The sequence below is a fragment of the Phaethon aethereus genome, assembly GCF_964289735.1.
Source record: "Phaethon aethereus genome assembly, chromosome: 2".
Classification (NCBI taxonomy): domain Eukaryota; kingdom Metazoa; phylum Chordata; class Aves; order Phaethontiformes; family Phaethontidae; genus Phaethon; species Phaethon aethereus.
The window spans coordinates 153,858,756-153,876,219 of record NC_138582.1 but is presented as its reverse complement, the minus strand read 5'-3'; the positions used below and the strand labels follow the sequence as shown (position 1 = coordinate 153,876,219).

The 17,464-nt window shown below is 37.5% G+C and overlaps 1 protein-coding gene across 1 annotated transcript in view; it reads left to right on the top strand.

Moving 5' to 3' along the window:
• The window catches only part of MPP7 (MAGUK p55 scaffold protein 7), a gene marked incomplete at both ends in the record, with an annotated part of 106,672 nt that overhangs the window by 34,855 nt on the left and 54,353 nt on the right, over window positions 1-17,464 (top strand). The window contains 2 exons of the mRNA XM_081996405.1: window positions 6,454-6,531; window positions 11,013-11,093. Coding sequence (XP_081852531.1) covers window positions 6,454-6,531; window positions 11,013-11,093 — 159 coding nt within the window. The remainder of the gene's footprint in view (window positions 1-6,453; window positions 6,532-11,012; window positions 11,094-17,464) is intronic.

The following is a 17,464-nucleotide window of genomic DNA, read 5'->3' as shown; positions in this document are numbered from 1 at the left end:
GCCATATTACTGCAGAGTTGTTCATATATTTAAGTTCATTAGCGTGCCAAAGCTGCAATGAGAACTACTACAGAAAGGTTTGGGAACAAATGAGTAGCTTTGCATTCAGTCTATATTTCTGTGCTATGTAAATAGTCTTACAGACACCCAATAAATGGTGAAAATAAAGCAAATTTGGCTATTTATTCTGTTTCCTTTAATGTGGGAGGAGGAGAGGGAATTAAACAGTCTTTTAATTAAAAAGTCTACATCAAGCAAAATATGCATACACTTTATGCACACCATAGACAATGGTATGCAATTATAGTTTGTGAATGTTTTTATGGTTATTTTCATTTGTTTCGCTGTAGCCCATCATTTCTTTTTTCCTTCTAAGTTCTTTGTTTTACCTTGACTCAAAGTGGTTAGTCAATTTAGACAGTGAACTCACTGTCTAAATCCTGGAGTTAAGTTAGTACCATTAGTGATCAAATGAAGGCTCTAATTCTCATCTTGAAATCCCACTGTGTAAATATTTAGAGTATTCACAAATGTGTCCTTTGCAGTCCTGAGGGCCTTGGAATGATTTCTCTTGCTCCAGATATTACAGATGCAGGACACAAATTCCAGATGAAGCCAAAACTAACCCTTACTGGCTCACCAGTTTCTCTTTTGCTTTCTTTTCCATTCTCTGCATCTGTTGTGGCTTCTTACGGTAAACATGGTCCTCTAGCATCTCCCTGGTTTGTGGTGCCACTAGTAGAATTCAAGACTTTTTTTTTTTTTGCAAACAGTACATGAACCTGAAACTTTGGTGGACATTTAATAGGTTCTCCATGTAAGAGGGTCTTTCATTGTGCACCCATGCAAGTGACTAAGCCAGTAAGTACAGAAGCTGCATGGCTTTTGTCAGTGCTTTGATTTCAGACACTTTTATTGATACATTATGAAGAATATAATGAAGAGAGCTGTTAGGGGAGATGTTCTGCCTACTGTTATGAACTTTCTACAACAATATTCTCAATTCTTGTCTTCTAGACACGTCTTGGTGCTTCGTGTCTGTTTATATTGGCATTCTAGTTCAGATCAGGAGTGTATTTTTTTAAAGCAATTTCCCATCTTCTCAAATTGTGCTCCTTTGGTTTGCATCAGCAAGCATCAGCAGTCCAATATATGAGAAGGATTCCTTTCTGGTGAGACTAAACAAGGAGATTAGCTGCTAATGGGTATTCAGTAGACTAGATTAAACTAGGCTAGTCCAGAGTAAAACCCCAGGTGTGTGTATGGTGTGGTGATTAGGTCCTCAGTGCCAATTGTTCTGTTGCATTAAACAAAGATGGTGTTGCATGTTTTCATGCATGCGTGTAATTAGACAAACTTTGCAGGTACCTTATTTCCATGCTGAGAGATATCTCATCCAGTAAAGTCATACCCACACCAGGTAGGTCCCTTCCAACTGAAATAGTCTATTCTATTCTATCATCATATGATGAAAATAATCCATTTTGGAGGTCTGTCTTAAATTTCCAGAAAAGTTATAGGTGGAGAACTTTTTAAACGATTGCTAATAAATCTTGGGCTGTAATACCAATACCTGAAGCCAGGTATGTAGTTTGTAAGTGTGTAGTATTGTTCTGTAGAGCCTTTCAGAAAAGTTCTGCTTACACAACTGTATGAAAGTCCACTAAATTCTAATAAAATTATTCTTGTATTGAGGGGATTCCTTCCCAGAAGCAGCTGGGGTATTGGAAACCGATGGTATTATTCTGTTCACATCCTTATCCCCTTCCCCTCTGTTGTTTTCAGCCATATGATATCAGAACTGTACCTGGAACTGAAGAAATCTAAAAGGAAAAATTAAGTTTATTTTATAGGATTCTTTGCTCAAGATATTTGGGTTTTTTCTGGCTCAAAAAGCTCCCTGTGGGTTTTGAAATACTCCAGGTAGGGGAAACTGCAGAAAACGTATTTCTGCTACGCTTTGTTATAGAAAGCTTAGTTCAGTCTCTCTGGGAAAATCCAGAAACAATTTCCCTTGCCTACAAGTGTGCCAAAAATTGTATAAATTTGCAAATGATGATTTTTCCCTCTTGGGGCATATCTTCACAGTAGATTGTCAGTTTTCACAGAACCTCGTAAGTCTACCCAAAGTACCCTATGGTGAAAAGGATAGGTAGTCATAAAAGAAAAAAATAATCAAAAAACAAAACCTGAGCAACTTAGTCATCTGCTCAGCAGAACAGCTGTATATGTTTTATTTACAATACATAACTCTTGCTTTAGCAGACTTGGTTTCATCTGTGAAGAGATTTTCAGGGTTCAAGTTGTACACTTAAATGTCACAAGAACTTAACAGTTTTACTATATTTTTTATGTTTTTAGCATGATGCAGTCTCCATCCATTCCGTAGGTTTCTACTACAGAGAAAGCAACAAACTAAAGTTACTGGACATTTGGTATAGCCACAGAATACAAGTTAAATTTACCTTTTGTATTAAATAGAATTCTTTAGAATGAAGTTCAGACAAATGGTTGCAAATATGAAATGTTTTATCTTGAATAGGTAAATGCTCTCTCTTCTACTGTTTTCAATCCACTCTCATACTGCTCTCGAAGTGTTTCAGGATGGTTTTAACTTCTGTTACAGTTTTAATTTCATTGAGTGAGTTTGTAAAGGGGCAAAGTACTTGCACCACCTTGTCCTGCTTTGCTTTTCAATTCTGAGTTTGCCTAGCTTACACTGTCTTCATTTTCATCAATGTGGTCTTTTAATCTAGATATTTAAATTTCAAATTCCACTTGTGTAAGAATTGAATTTTGGAAATACAATGCTAGTTGTGCATATATTAGCATGATTTACAAATTTCAGATTTGGGAAAATAATTAGCTGAAAGACAGCATGCGGAGAAACTGCCAAAACGTTTGGCTGTGTGCACAGTAGTTTTCCTAAAGTTGGTAGTCATAAATACAGTCATTCATCACCCTGAAGTATGGGAAATTCAGAGGCCACCAGGTGAGTTTGCAAGTGTGCTCTGTCATCTGTGAAAAGCAACAGAGATGACCTAGTCCCCAGTGACTAGGGAAAGGCAAGTGCTGTACCCATCTTCAAAAAAGGCCAAAAATACAATGTGGGGACCTAGAGGCCAGTCAGCCTTACTGTGATCTGAGGGAAAGATTACGGACCAAAACATCTTGGATCACATTTTTAGACACGTGGAGAGAAGTAGTTGCGTGAAAATGCATTTTTGCCTCACTGAAATTTGTACTTTGTCAGTTGAATTGTACCAAATCTCCAGTCTTACTGTGTTCAGGAAGCTATTATGTATGTGCTGCATACGTTATGAATACATTAGTTACCCAGAAGTTGGAGGTAGGTGGTATTCATAGGAGAGCAGTAGGAAGTAGCATTTCTGTAATACGCATGATAATTTTACACTGATACGAAAGGTAGTCCTTGTATTTTGTGCTGATTGCAGCTTTGTGCACAGACCAGGGCTTTTTTAATTTTCTTAAGTAACTCCTTTGTAATTTAAAGAGTTGGAAGACAGATATTGCTGTATAAAGATCTGATTTAAAAAACCTAGATTCATTTAGCAAGCAAGGCAAAATGCTGCCTTTGATTTGATTAAATCAATATTTTTGATGTTTAAAAAAAACACAAACAAAAACAAAACAAAACAAAAAAAACCCCAAACCAACCACGACGGTCTGTATTACATCTTGAATGGAAGTATGCTGAGGTTGCAGTGTCTGTTACTGTAGAACATGTAATGTTTATCCCTGGAGTCACTCATAGTGCCGGTACAGTAAATTAATAAAACTTCTAACCCGATGTAGCAAAACCTAATATCCAGAACTGTCTAGTAATAATAGTTAAATTTTCCTGCTTACTTGATTAGCTCCTGCTGTTTGCTCCAGATTTGATTTGTCAGTTACTCTCTACAACTCCTCCATCGTCAAATAAAACCTTAATGACTTTCCTTAAATGCTTAGCTGAATTCCAATATCCACTGTTAGGAAAATAAAAATTTGTTTCAGCCATTTGCTGTTATAGGCAGAGCCAATCACTTGTTAAAGTTAAGCAGTATCTCCTCTTAAAACCCTTTTTTTTGTTGCATGAATTTACAGTTTTATAACTTTTTTTTAAAGATGAGTTGCACAAGAATGTTTCAGCTTTTTTTTTTTTTTTAAATTAGTTTTGGGGTTTTATTTACTGTGGGTTTTTCTCCCCTCCCTGGTAAAGACACCTACAGGTTGTCCAGGGTGAAAACAGCTTCATCGTCAGCGGCACTTCTATTTTCTTTGAGAAAGTAGAAGGTAGCATAGGTGACTGCTTTTAACCTCAGAATTGATGGAAGCTCAGCCTGGATAAGATCAAGATGTTGGCCAAAGCAATCAAAAAAATGATGGATTTGAAACTTTTGATTTATTATGCCTTTTATTTATTGAAGTTTACAGTCTAAGTAAATCACAAATTTCTGCTAAACTCCAGAAGCTACAGCTCCTTGTTTTGTTTAGTTTCTGTGCTTTGTGAGCTAGAAATGTGCAGTTTCCCAGTCATTTATACTTTTGGTGACATCCAACATGGATTAGTCTTACTTTGCTGAGTAAACAATGTCTACATAAGCTATGTAATATTCAGACTCCTGTTCTGGAGATAATAGTGCTTTGCATTTAGTTTCCAGATGAGGTACAAATACTTGCTGTTCAGAACAAATCATTTTACAACTTAGAAATTGAGCAACTGTGGTATCTTCATGTTTCACCTTGACATTTCAGAACTTTGGTATCCTTTAACAAACCACATACAGAAATAATCTTATTAAGATTACAGAAATAATGAAGGACTTGACCAAGACTTAGATCTTGCTATGTCACCTTATACGAACAGAGTGCCGTATAGCCTTTACTTCAAAGAACCTATAGTCTAAATGAGTAAAAAACAGATGTGGACTTAGAAAGTGTTAAGCAGCACAGCACAAGACAGGAAAAACGGCAAGCGCAGATGTCATTGACATGGCATTATCTTGTTATGGGTGTGGTTATTGGAAGTTCAGATTAAGTTCAAAAGAAAGGGCTGGGGTGAAGGTTGAGGGAGTCGTGGGCAGTGAGAGCAGCGAGTGCTGCCGGGGGTAAAAGGAAGTGGAGAAAAGCAAATGTGGAAGAGGAGGAGAGGCTGGAGGGAACAGTTAGTGCATAACAGATATGGTCCAGTCAACTGCAAACATTTTCAGTGTGCAAAGACCACTGCCTTGGTTGCTCTTCACAGCTGTCCCTCCTGCCTGGCGTCTGTCCCATTCTTCCCCAACAGTGCGCCGGGGAGGGGTCGGGTATCATTGGGGTTCCTGTACCCCAGGGATGTGAGGGGCTCCCCAGCCAAGTCCTGAGCCCTGCAGCCTTTGCCAGACCTCGTGTTCCTCTCCTTGCCAAGCACAGAAGTCCCAGATTTAGCTCCTTGTGCAACTCTTCCAACCATCTGGAGTCCATGCCTTCTTCAGAGCACCGGCACTGAAGTAGAAATCAAAGAATGGTGTGTGTTTGCATCAGTTCGGACTACTGTTGTCGTCTTTTCTTAAATTTTAATTAACGTTTGTACATCTGTGTACATTCGGGAAAATAAATAAAATTGAATGTTTAATGTATTATTTTGTGCCATTCTGGAGAGAGTGAGCGGCTGCATGGTGCTTAATTGCTGGCTGGGGCTAAACCATGACAACTTTTAAAAAAACTTGTTAGAAGCTTTAAAATATTTTGGTTCTTTTAAGCTTTCACACTGGAAAAATCTAAATTTTGAAATGCATGACTTGTGGAGGAGGGAAGAGGCTGGATATTTAAATGATGGTGTATCCTTTCCCCTTTTGAAGGAACCAAAGCACACTGCATTTTTAATGTTGATAACTCCCCATTAAAAACTTTAAATGCTCCTAAATGACTTTTAGTTGCTGAAGGACTGCCTTTTTCTTTCAGATGTGTTAGAATTCATATTAGCACTACTTTGCCCTTGTTTCTGAATTATTTTAATGACGGCAGCCGCTCCACCAAGCTGTCTGTCAAGATGTGGGTGGCAGGCTATTATTTCACTTCATAAATCATAATTTACAGGGGGTTTTATATCCATCTTGGGGATAAACACTTTATGCTTTGTGTTTTCAGCAGCAATATAAAATGTAATTGATACTTAAAGCAATATGTTAGAAATATGGACACAGAAAGCGAGGAGAGAAAAATCACAAATGTTTAGTTTTTCTGTGGGTTGGTCTACATACTGAGCATTTTTTCCATCTGATTTCATATTCTTAGCACTTCAACAGAGGATGATGATGAATTACATTTACATGATTGCTGCCTGTAGGTTACTGTAAGGATGTTTCTTTAGTTACAGACACTCAACAGATCAGTTAGCTCAACAGGGTCATTTTGTACCGTTTCTTGTGCTGCTAAATATACTTATCCTTTTGTGCTATTGTCTTCCAGATTCATGAAAAACTGCATTATTATGAAAAACAGAACCCGGTGCCCATACTCCACGGTGCAGCAGCCTTGGCAGATGATGTAAGTGTCCCCTGCTGAGATCACTGGTACCAAGTCTCCCAAAAAACTGTCTGCAAGCAGAACTCCTCATAGTGCAAACAAATGAATATAATCCTCTGAGCTGAAATCATAAGAAGCTGCAAATGTTTCCAAAGGTGCTGTCATCACCGGGCTTGTTGCTGATATTACTTTGATTTTTATTCACTTGCCTGTTATAAAAACATTGCATCTAGATAGCCTCTTGTTCTGCTTTAATAACTACGTAATAGAAATTACAGGTTGGAACTCTACTGGGAGGGGAAAACCTGTCAACTATTCGTGCTTTGAGAAAGTCACAGACAAGAGGAATGCTTTAGAAAAATAAAGACAAATGAGATAGCAGCACTGCTGACAGAACATGAAAAATGACAGATAATACTACAGAAATGAAGCACATGAAATGTCTAGGAAGGAGGCTTGTTAAAAACAAAAATAAAAAACTATTTAAGAAAAAATGGTGATTTATTGATATTGGAGCTTTCCAAATTACCTCCATAACCAAAAAATAAATTGTAAAAGTGGTCGGCATTGATGGAGTAGTTAATTTCCTGTTACTGTAATTTTTATTTTAAAGAAAAAAAATCTAATCTGCCATTTCTTGCTATTTGGTTAATTCTAAGATTCAGATGAATTGTGCACACACCTGTATAAACTATGACTGAACCTGAGGTAGGCCAGGATAGAGACATGTTTAATAAACTGTGGTTTAGGTGAAATCCAGAAATCTTTGTTGCAATTGATGATCTCAGGTTGTTTTTTGGAAAAGGCAATACATATTATGATCCATTTCAAATACGGCATGTTTGAAACTTCACATACTTTATAAATGTTTTAAAATCTTAACTATCTTTTCATATAATTAATAACTTTTGATTTTTAAATTTTACAAATGGTTAGATGTTGTGGATTGAGTATGGTAAGATTTTAACGAAAAGCTAAATTAAACATATTTGAAGTCTATTGAGAAAAGGATATAATGTAATTTAATCATGTTTCAGTAGGAGGAGAGCTATATCCTGTAATATACCAAATATAATAATGCATTAGCTTTGACATCAGGCATATATTAGTAATATTTTTTTAACCTTCAAGTAGCTTTGAATAATGTTGATAGTAATTTTGAAAATTAGAAAGGTGATTGAAATTCTCTTCATTAAGTTCTTGGTGACATATTAATAATCCTTGTTAACATTTCTGTTATGGATCTCTGGGCTAAAATTCTTAATAAGAATAATTTCATTTTTTGGATGCAAAACTTCTTGATATTTTCAGGAATGCTGAGCAATCACATTCTTTGTTCAGCCCCATTTAAAACGTATACTTTTGGAAACCCCCAAATTAAAGTACTTTGTCACTCCTCAGTTGAGAGGGGTTGGGGTTTTTAACCCTATGAATGTATTATTATGTACATATGGTAGTATTTTTAAAATGTACATATTTTGGGACATGAATGTCTCTAGACATCTGCCTACTTCTTAAGCACAGCTTCTTTTTAAAGATCCTCTTGCTGGTTCTTCATTTTTGCTTACGTGTAGCTGTACACCTGAATTTATTGGCACTGTCCCATAGAATGAGGATGTCCTTTGGCAGCTGAATTCAGGTTAGCATGCAGTAGGATTTTCTGTGTTTCAATACTTATCAGCAAACTTTACATGCAGTGGGTTTTGTAACTCCAAAACCCATGGAGTTCCAGGATTAAAGTACTATTCAATTTTTGGCACATTTGTCTGACTAGTTGTCAGCTTCAAGGGATTTAAGAGCATGTTGGTGATATAAAACACACTTGTGTTTCAGTAGGCTTTAAATTAATGTTTTGTTTTCCTAGTGATAGTAAATGTTCTATAGTTAAACAAAGGAGATATTCTTATTAGCAAGTGAATATTTCCTGTTTGATTTAAAATTTGACATGCTGCTAACATAACTAAAAACTGTTTAAGGAGTCTGTTTTTATTCTAGTGTTACTTTTTAAAGCAATTTAGAGGTAACAATTGTGGTGAGGCTTCTTTTCTAAACATTTGCATATTCCTAGCTGCCATACCTTCTCTCTCCTTACCCCCAGTGACTTTTAGGCTGAATTTCCCATTAGCGATTTGGAGCAGCGGTGTCCAACATAGGACTCTTGATTTCATACAAATGGTCTAATCATTGCTGGCAGTATAGGTATATACAGCAAATAAGGCCTCTGGGTTATTAGAAAGACTGTTCTGGCAAAAGAAGTTTCAGACCTTTCTCCAGAAGCTTAAAAGCCCCAGGGCCCAGTGCTCCTCACCTTGCCAGCCTCACTCCACATCTGCCTGTCTCCCTTGCTTTGTCTGCCCCTCTCTATGGTGGCAGCTCTTCATAAAGAGCTTGGTGAAATGTTCTGGTTCCCTCAACAGAGGATCATAGAAGAGTTTCCCAGACAGCTTTTCCTGCAGTCTTCGGCATAAGAGGTGATCGGCACAATATCGGTGTGCCCAATGTATTCTATATAGTTTGTACTGCTGATGGTAGCTGTCAAAAATCTTGGCACTTCAACAACAACAACAAATAAAAATCCAGACCACAACTGCTAGGAAAACAAGAAACAGCTCTAGTGATACCTGTTTGCTAATCTGGAAACGTGGCTTTGTCTTCTTCCTCCTCTATCAATCGTTGTCTTCTTCCTCCTCTTCTATCATGGCATGTTCCATGTGCCTTTAAGACTTTCTTGGAAATATTTGGAAAAACTTTGTAAATTATAGGAGCAAAAACAAATTTTTAATTATTTCATCTCGAAACAAATGTTTTCTAAATTATGAGATTAAAAAGCCTGTTAAAGCAATAACAAAACAGTGTTTCTGTTTCTCACTGTTCTAAACCTTATGTAACTGCATTTATATTTGCACCACCAAAGCAAGGGCCAATTCTGCTGAAGTTAATAGATGCTTGTGCACGATTCATCTGATATAGAAATGCTGAAGCAGTCATTCTTACTGTGTCATTACTAGTCTTCATCAATGAAACACGAATGAATAGATTTTATTCTCTAGTGATGAGTTAGTACAAGCTAAAGAATGAAAAGAGGACCATGTACCTGCTGTCATTCCTATTACAGATTATTTGCAGCTTTGTGGAGCTTTTCCATAGAACATGCAGACTAGACTGCAGTCAGATTACCTCAATACTTGGCTTAGTGTGCCTAAAATATTTCATTCTGACCTTTTCCTACAGAGATAGTTTTCCAATCTTTTGGTATTAAGACACAAATATTGTTAAGATTAGCATTGATGTATTTGATGGACATTTTTATCTATGCACTGCAGTTAAAAGCTATGGGACTGTAGGTAATGAGTATTTGTTTCAGTCCTGTTAACCCTGTATTAACTGGCAGGTTAAAAAAAAAGTATTCAAACCATGTCTGATGTCTATAATTGCTTCTAGAATTGTCTATTATGTAATTATACAAAATATCTATCCGTTTATCTTGAAATGTATACAAAATGAAAGTACAAATTTAAAATTGGGCTAGACAAATCTTGCTGCAAATAACCAATCTTTCTTTGAGACATTTTTATGATACTGATTTAATGCAAAGAAAATAAGTGATTATCTGAAATCACGTTTTGGATTATGAGCCATGTAGCTTCAGAATTTTAAAGTTCAGTGTTGTGAAATATGTTTTGGCTTTTCCTTCTTCTGGAAAAATACTCCGAGTCTGAAATCCTGCAGTAAAATATGCCTCTTGAGTCCAAATTAGTTGAGAATGTCGTGATAAGAAAAACTCAAGACATGAGCCAAATAGCCATGGGATTAAATGTTAGACTGCTGCTCTATTGTTCACCAAACCACAATTTTGTAGTATAACCAAACATAAATTACTGATCTTGTTGTTAGGACATAGCTTGTGCTTTTTAGGGGCTTGAATTGCTGATGACCTGTTATAAACTATATTATGATTAACTCACTTCACGTTTAACAAGCGCCTTCCAGTGTATGTGTAAACATAATAAAAGGTTCAGATTGCTTGCACTGTAGGGGCACTTTGCTTTCTTATCCCAATCCTAAACAGCACAGCTACTGTGGGTTTTTGGAAGCAGTGTGGATTTCACCACCTCATTCAAAACTGTTTTTTATAGACAGTGTCAAAGTTTGATCCAGTCATTTTTACAAGCAGTCCTTTGTCTGCACGCAAAGGACCATTCACTTAAATGAAGTGCTGGGATTTGCCCCCATCGCTATAAATCAGAATGTGATCTGGCTGCACCCTTGCCAGAAATGATTACTTGTGTTAAACTGAGCCAAAAGGCCTGGCTTAAATCTGGTCCACTGAGGGCCAGAAAAAGAAGCGCGGTGATTGATGGTGTTTTTCTTCATGCTGGCTTCTGTTTGAACATGCTGGAAAGTAATAACCTTGAACAAGATAGTTTCTGGGTTGTCGCTGATGCACTGGGTCAAACAACGCTTTGCTGATGGTCTTTGTGTCGATTCCATCTCCCACCCAGCTGGCTGAGGAGCTGCAGAGCAAGCCACTGAGCAGTGAGATCAGAGAACTCTTGAAACTTCTCTCAAAACCCAATCTCAAGGTGAGGATGTGTTGCACCTGCAAAGTGCTTTCTGCATGGGTGTCTGCAGCTGCTTCCTTGGGCTGCGTGGGGGTTTGTCTGCTTTAACGAATATGTGTGCTTTTAAGAAGGGGAGCAATGTTAATAGGAAATACCTGTTACGAAGAAAAACATTTAATGTTGTCCATAAATTGTTAATGCTGTTACTGATATTTATAAAAGGAATTCAGTGAAAAGCCATCATTTATTTACAATGGATATTCCAAAAAGTGGATACTTGATTTTTTTTTTCTGTTTTTTTGTTAACTTTTATTGCATGCGCTTCATAAATTTATTCAAAATGTGCTTTTACTAAAAGGTTTTCAGTCATACTGTTGATTTAATCACACTGTGCATGAGTAACACAGCCTGGTACTTGGAACAAAATCCTGATGGATATTATTTTTTAAAAAGTATCTAATTTTGAAAACTCCTGAGGGTTTCTGTCGTGCTTTTGGGAAACTTGATACCTTTTCACTGACAATAGACTATAGAACCATTGAATCACTCAGGTTGGAAGGAGATTGTCTAGTCCAAGGTGCTGCTCAAAGCAGGCTCAACACTGAGTTCAGAGCAGCAGGTTGCTCAGGGCTTTCTCCCATCAGGTCTTGAAAATGCCTGGGGACAGACATTCCACAAACACTCTGTGCAGCCTCTTCCTAATTATCCTCCTCGTAAAAACTGTTTCCTTACATCCAGTCAGAACCTCCCCTGTGTATCATTGTTAATGCACATATTACATTATTTTTCCACTCTAAAGAGAAGGAAGACCTTAATGCTCTCGATGCATATTGCAATGCTGATCAAATGCAGCAGTTGATAAGTTTAGAGGAAAATTGTAGAGTGGAAAGGAACCCTTTTTAAGACAGTTGCTTCTGTATATTCCCTGTACAACACTGATCTCAAAACCTGAGACATCATGATGTCTTCAAAGTGGTACAAAATTTTAAAGGTCAACTATGCCTCCTTTTTAAAGATTTTTGCACAGTCGGTTATTCCACAGTTTCCAAAGTGACAAGCTGCTTTTCTCTGAAGGGGTAGGCAATGCCAATGGCTTATTACAAGAGGAACTGTTGGAGCATCAAATTCTGTGATTCTGTAGGTAGTTCCTTAGTCACTGTTCACGTGTGTTTCATGAAGCTTTAGTGGATTGAGTCTGAAGACAGCTCATTTGTCACAACTGCATCTCCCCCTCTCCCTTTTTTGTCTTCTCTTTCTCTCTTCCCCCACTATCTGTCTTGCTCCCCCTCCTGCACTCACTTTCTCTCTCTCATTCACTCACTCACTCTTGCGGTCTGTTCCCTGGAAGCGTTAAATGCAATGTGATAATCTTAGTGGGATTTCAGGAAAAGAAGTGCCTTACCCTCAGCGTGGTTAATATGAACAACGGCAGTAACTCAGCAAATGTCTGTCTTTGGCTGCAGGAGGAGATGGCCAGCTGCAGGGTACCAAGCCCTTTGCATGGCCAGACTGCCTAATCCTGCGCAAGGCACACACATTTCCCTGCCTTGCATAGCTTGCCAGTGTTTTTGTGAGTTAGGGGAAAGAACTGACAGTATGCCTGATATTTTTGCCTACCCATTATCTTCTCCATCCACCTTCTCATGGCAAACATGCCATGGTAAATAACACCACTCCCTCCTCCATCACGTTGACCAGAGAACGTGCGACTCAGTATTTCCAATTCCTCCCCAGAGAAGCCCTCGAGTCTGTTCAGCTGTATCTGAGCTTACGCTATACATTGCATAAGGTTTTCTAGCCCTTCACTACTAGGTTGGTGGCTGGAGAGAGTTTCTTTGTTTCTTTCCTGGTAGATTCTTGGGGCAAAATGATGCCTAGAACAACTCTTTCCTGCACTTCTGAAATTACTTGGGTTAACTGAGATCTTTTCTAATGATGTTGCATAGGCTTTATCTAAAAACATGTATATGGCTTAAGTTGGGATTGACTTAAGCTGGTTCTGTGTTATTCTGCAGGGGGAAACTTTCTGCTCCTGACCTGGCTTATAACTGCAGTGTCAGCTGGAGCCAGCAGGAGAGCTTCCACTACACTACAGCTCTGCTCTAATGTTCGTGGTACGATGAAGGATGGGTTAGGATGAGGTTACTGCACTACAGCACTTGTGGAAACAAGTTTGGTGGTGTAAAGGGACATGTCTAGGAAGATGGTTGTAACTTCACAGGTTTGGTTAACATGCCAAAAAAGGCTGGGAGAGGTTTCCAGCAATTGTCTGGCTAGGTGAATATTTGTTTTGTTGAATATATTTCTGAGTGTTTGCATCTGATAAGTAAAGCTTTGACAAGTTTGTGGTGTTCATCCATTGACAAATGTTTGAAGCAAGAAAATTATTTCTCTGAGGAAGTTATATTTGTCAGACTTGAGATTTTCAAAAGTTCTTCCCAGGTTTTGTCAGGTGCATTTTCTTTCAGGGAAAAAATTAATTGGGCGTTGCTGGTCTTTTTAAAACTGGATGCAAACACTGAGTGGGGTTTTTTCTGCTCTAACATATGACAGCTTTTACCATAATTAAATGAAGTAATAATGGTTGTGGCTTATCTCATCTGATTAAAACGGAACTGTGGAAGTAGAGCAGAGCACTTAGCTCTGGGAAATCAAATGGATTTGTTTCTATAAGATACTGCATTTGTTTTCTAGATTTAAAATAAAATTGCAGAGTCCCATGGACACAAGTCAGCAGCATCTATTGTTTTTAATTTCCAACATTGAGTAAAGACTTAAAATCTACATTCTGTAATCTTGCTTTACCTTGTTAAAGATATCAAGAAATAGGACAGTATTTCCACACCTTAGAACCTGAATCCAGTTGAACGCAGTATTTGATTATTTTTTTTTTAAGCAGCCCAGAAATTAACTCTTTGAAATGTATCTTATCTCTCATTCAGCAAGCTAAGTACAGCAATGGATATCGTCAGCACTTGTCCATCGGAACCACAAGTGTGCAATCAAATGTTTGCAATCAGTTGAGAAAGATAACTGTTAATATACGTTTACACTTCCGGCATATATGTATGTAAGTTTAAAAGGTCTGCTGAGTTGGTTGTTAAAAAACAGCATGTCAAAGTTAGAATGGTGGTAAATAACCAGATATACTGAAACTTATATAGCTGTGCTTGTGTTTCTTAAAGCTGTGAGATTTATGGGGATTGCTGTGATTTTCTTTGGTTGTTTTTTTTTTCAGTTGCAATAAAACATATACCTTAAAGATAACCTTAAAAATACAAAGATATATAAATTCAGTGTCAGGCTGGGCCAGCCTGCTGGCAGTGCTGCATGGCTCTAGTCTGAATGGTGTTTGGACATACGTGGGGATGTGGTCGGGTGATTTGAAATGCCGGTAGATCAGGCTTGGATCTGCCTGCTGTAGCTCTCTGTAAACATATTTTAGATTTCTGAAAGTGAAAATTTGGTCTTCCAAAATTTCTGTGTTTCCTGGCTATTGTAGCAGCAGCACTCACTGACCGTTTCTGCGTTGCAGCGGGACAGGCTGTGGAAAGCCCGTGTGTTGGCAGCATCTCCAGGTCTTCCCCTCTCCTGCTCAGGTCCCACAAGGCAGGCAAGACCTTGATGCTCCTGTACAAACCTTGCTGAGCGCAGCCGGCCTTTCTTCTCATGATGTTTAGACTTTTTTTTTTTTTGCAATCCTTTCCATTTGTTCAACGCAGGAGCTGGTGCTTTTAATGAATTGCGTATTAACCCGTATAGTGCTACCACCATTTCCGTTACAAGCATTAGGTAGTGTGGTGTGTCTGTTACAACCTCACGTGAACGAGGAACGGGGGGAGGACTGTGGTGCTGTATGGAAGGTTGTGTTCTGTATAACTCAGGCTAATGGGCTGCATGTGAAGGGGGTAATTCCTGGCCCGGGTGGAGTGGGTGCTGCACCTGCTCTTGGATTTTTCCTCAGTTCCTGGAGTGACTTTTGTAATTCTTGAGGTGTAACCATGAATCAGATTTTTTTTTAACCCTATTTCAAGCTTACTTTGCTTATTATATGAAGGGAGCATTTAAAAGACAGTTTGTGTTTTCAAGATTTGGAGTTTATATTTCAATTTCGTTTTGAAGGATAGGACGTTTACATGGAAATTATATGGTTTTATACATGTTTGAGTGAGACGCAATGAGGAATTTCCATACTGTTTTCCATGTGTAAAAGAAAGGAACAAATGTCCCTTAGCTTCCTTGCCTAATGACAACATTAAAGTTAATGTGTGCTGTAAATACACAACATAAACATCTCTCTTACAGGAGGCTTTTTTCCCTTAATATTTTCCATAGCATGAAAACTAGAATAGATAGTGAGGACATTAATGATGAAGGGATGTTTCTGATTTAAGGGAAGATGTTTCTACATGTGCTTTGGTAAAAAATATGAATAATAGAATAAAGAAGTAAATATTCTCAGCTTTAATGTTATATAATTAGGAGAAATTTAAGGAACTTACGTGACAGCAAACGGAATGTATGTGGAGAGGGGAGTGGCACAGAATTTTGAAAATAATGACAAAAATTTAAAAAATTATGATCCATCAGGTAGGCACTAGTGCAATTGAGAGAGATGTCTTTATAGAGTAATTTGGCTTTTTTATGAATCTGAAAGTATTGCTGTTGTCTGAGAGCACTCCATTACTTTTTTTTTTTAATTAGCTATATTATCAAGAGACAAAATACTTTATTTTTCATTGCTATGCAATTGTATAAATTGGAATAGGTAATTGGAAGGCTAGGATTCAAGATGTTAACACAAAGTATAAATGAAAGGGAATTTAATTCTGGATTTTTAATGGACTTGTCACAATCAAGTTAGAAAAATGGTCTTATCTGTCAGCAGGGACACAAATGGGAATGGAGGTGGACACCAGAGTTACTCTGTCAGTTATGGGGCAGAAACCCAGGGACAGACACTGTAAGAAAGGAGACGGACAGATGATCAAACTAGAGAACAGAAGACTTTAAAGCTTTCAAATTCTCTTCCACTTTTACTTAAAAAGCTTTCTTGAACAGTAGCTCTCAGTTCCTATTCTAACAAGCTGGAAGAAGCTGTGTTCTTTTTGGGACAGTGCCAGCACAAGGGCATAATTGGTATTTATTTTTAAAATTATTTGAAATCTGAAAAACTAAAACAATTAACTATAGGAATTAACATTTTAGGTATTTATTTCGTTGTTGTGGCTGTAAACAAAGATGACTATAAAAGGGGTGGACCATCTTTTAGTCCATTGAACAATTTTATCCCAAATATACTAACTTTGAGACAGGCTTGGGATATATTCAGATCTGACTTGCTCTTAATGTTGTGTTTATAACAGCAGTTAGATTCTTGATCATTACATATTGTAATGAGCAATTTACCATTTGAAGTTAATCCTTATTAGGGTAAATTTAGTGTGTTTTTAAATTCATATAAAGTATGTCCTTTGTGGTCGTCGGTGTAATGGGCAGAACAATAATTATTTTAAAAGCTTATGCCACTGTGCTAAAACTATTCTGAAGGATGTTTATACCTCTTACGACGCAGAGGAAATTAAGCTTTTTTTTAGCCTCCTAAGGATGCCAGTGGTGATTCTGCCTGTTTCAGTGGAGTTTATCTTCCGTTTATGTGCTCTGAAAAGTTTGCCAGCTGCTAGTCTGAAACATAAACCAGGTGCCTAAACAAGGGCACAAGGCAGGACTGTGAATGACTTCAGTGCATCATGGTACACAAGAATGTAAAGTATTTGGATCGCTTTGGGTGCTGTATTTGTAGCCGTAGAGGGAACAAGCGGTGGACAACCTTGAAGTATTTTTCTTGGCTTCTCTTTCATTTCTGTAGAATGAATAGAATTTTGGAAGTAATTTTAAGATAACTTGCAGAGTGAAGCGAAAACCGCTCTCGTATGACTAGGAATGTTTTCAGATTAACTTATCCATGGACAACTTCAGTGTGCTGTTCAGAGAAAATACAGATTCTCTAAGTTGTTTTCAGGTTTTTTAAAATCGCTTTCAAATGGCAAAGACGCACACACCAGAAAATTGTAAATAGGATTTATGTTTGCTGTTTTATTTGCAATTCGTTTGAGGTGTACTTGACTTTCAGTTTCACAAAGCATAAACAATTTGTGTTTGTAAACATTTTCATCTGGTAAGTACCTCCTTGGCTTTCCTTCAGAATAGAAGCTAAACAAAACTAAAACTGCAGATAATGAAACCAGAGCACTTTGTTCTTCATATTAATGTTTCCTATATTTGTTTAGGTTTCTTTTAAAAAAGAAATAGTGCTGCTTTTAGCTTGAAGCATACCTTTTCTGTTGTCCTATCTTGTTCTGTTTTTCTTGTATTTTCTGGGAAGTTTGTAA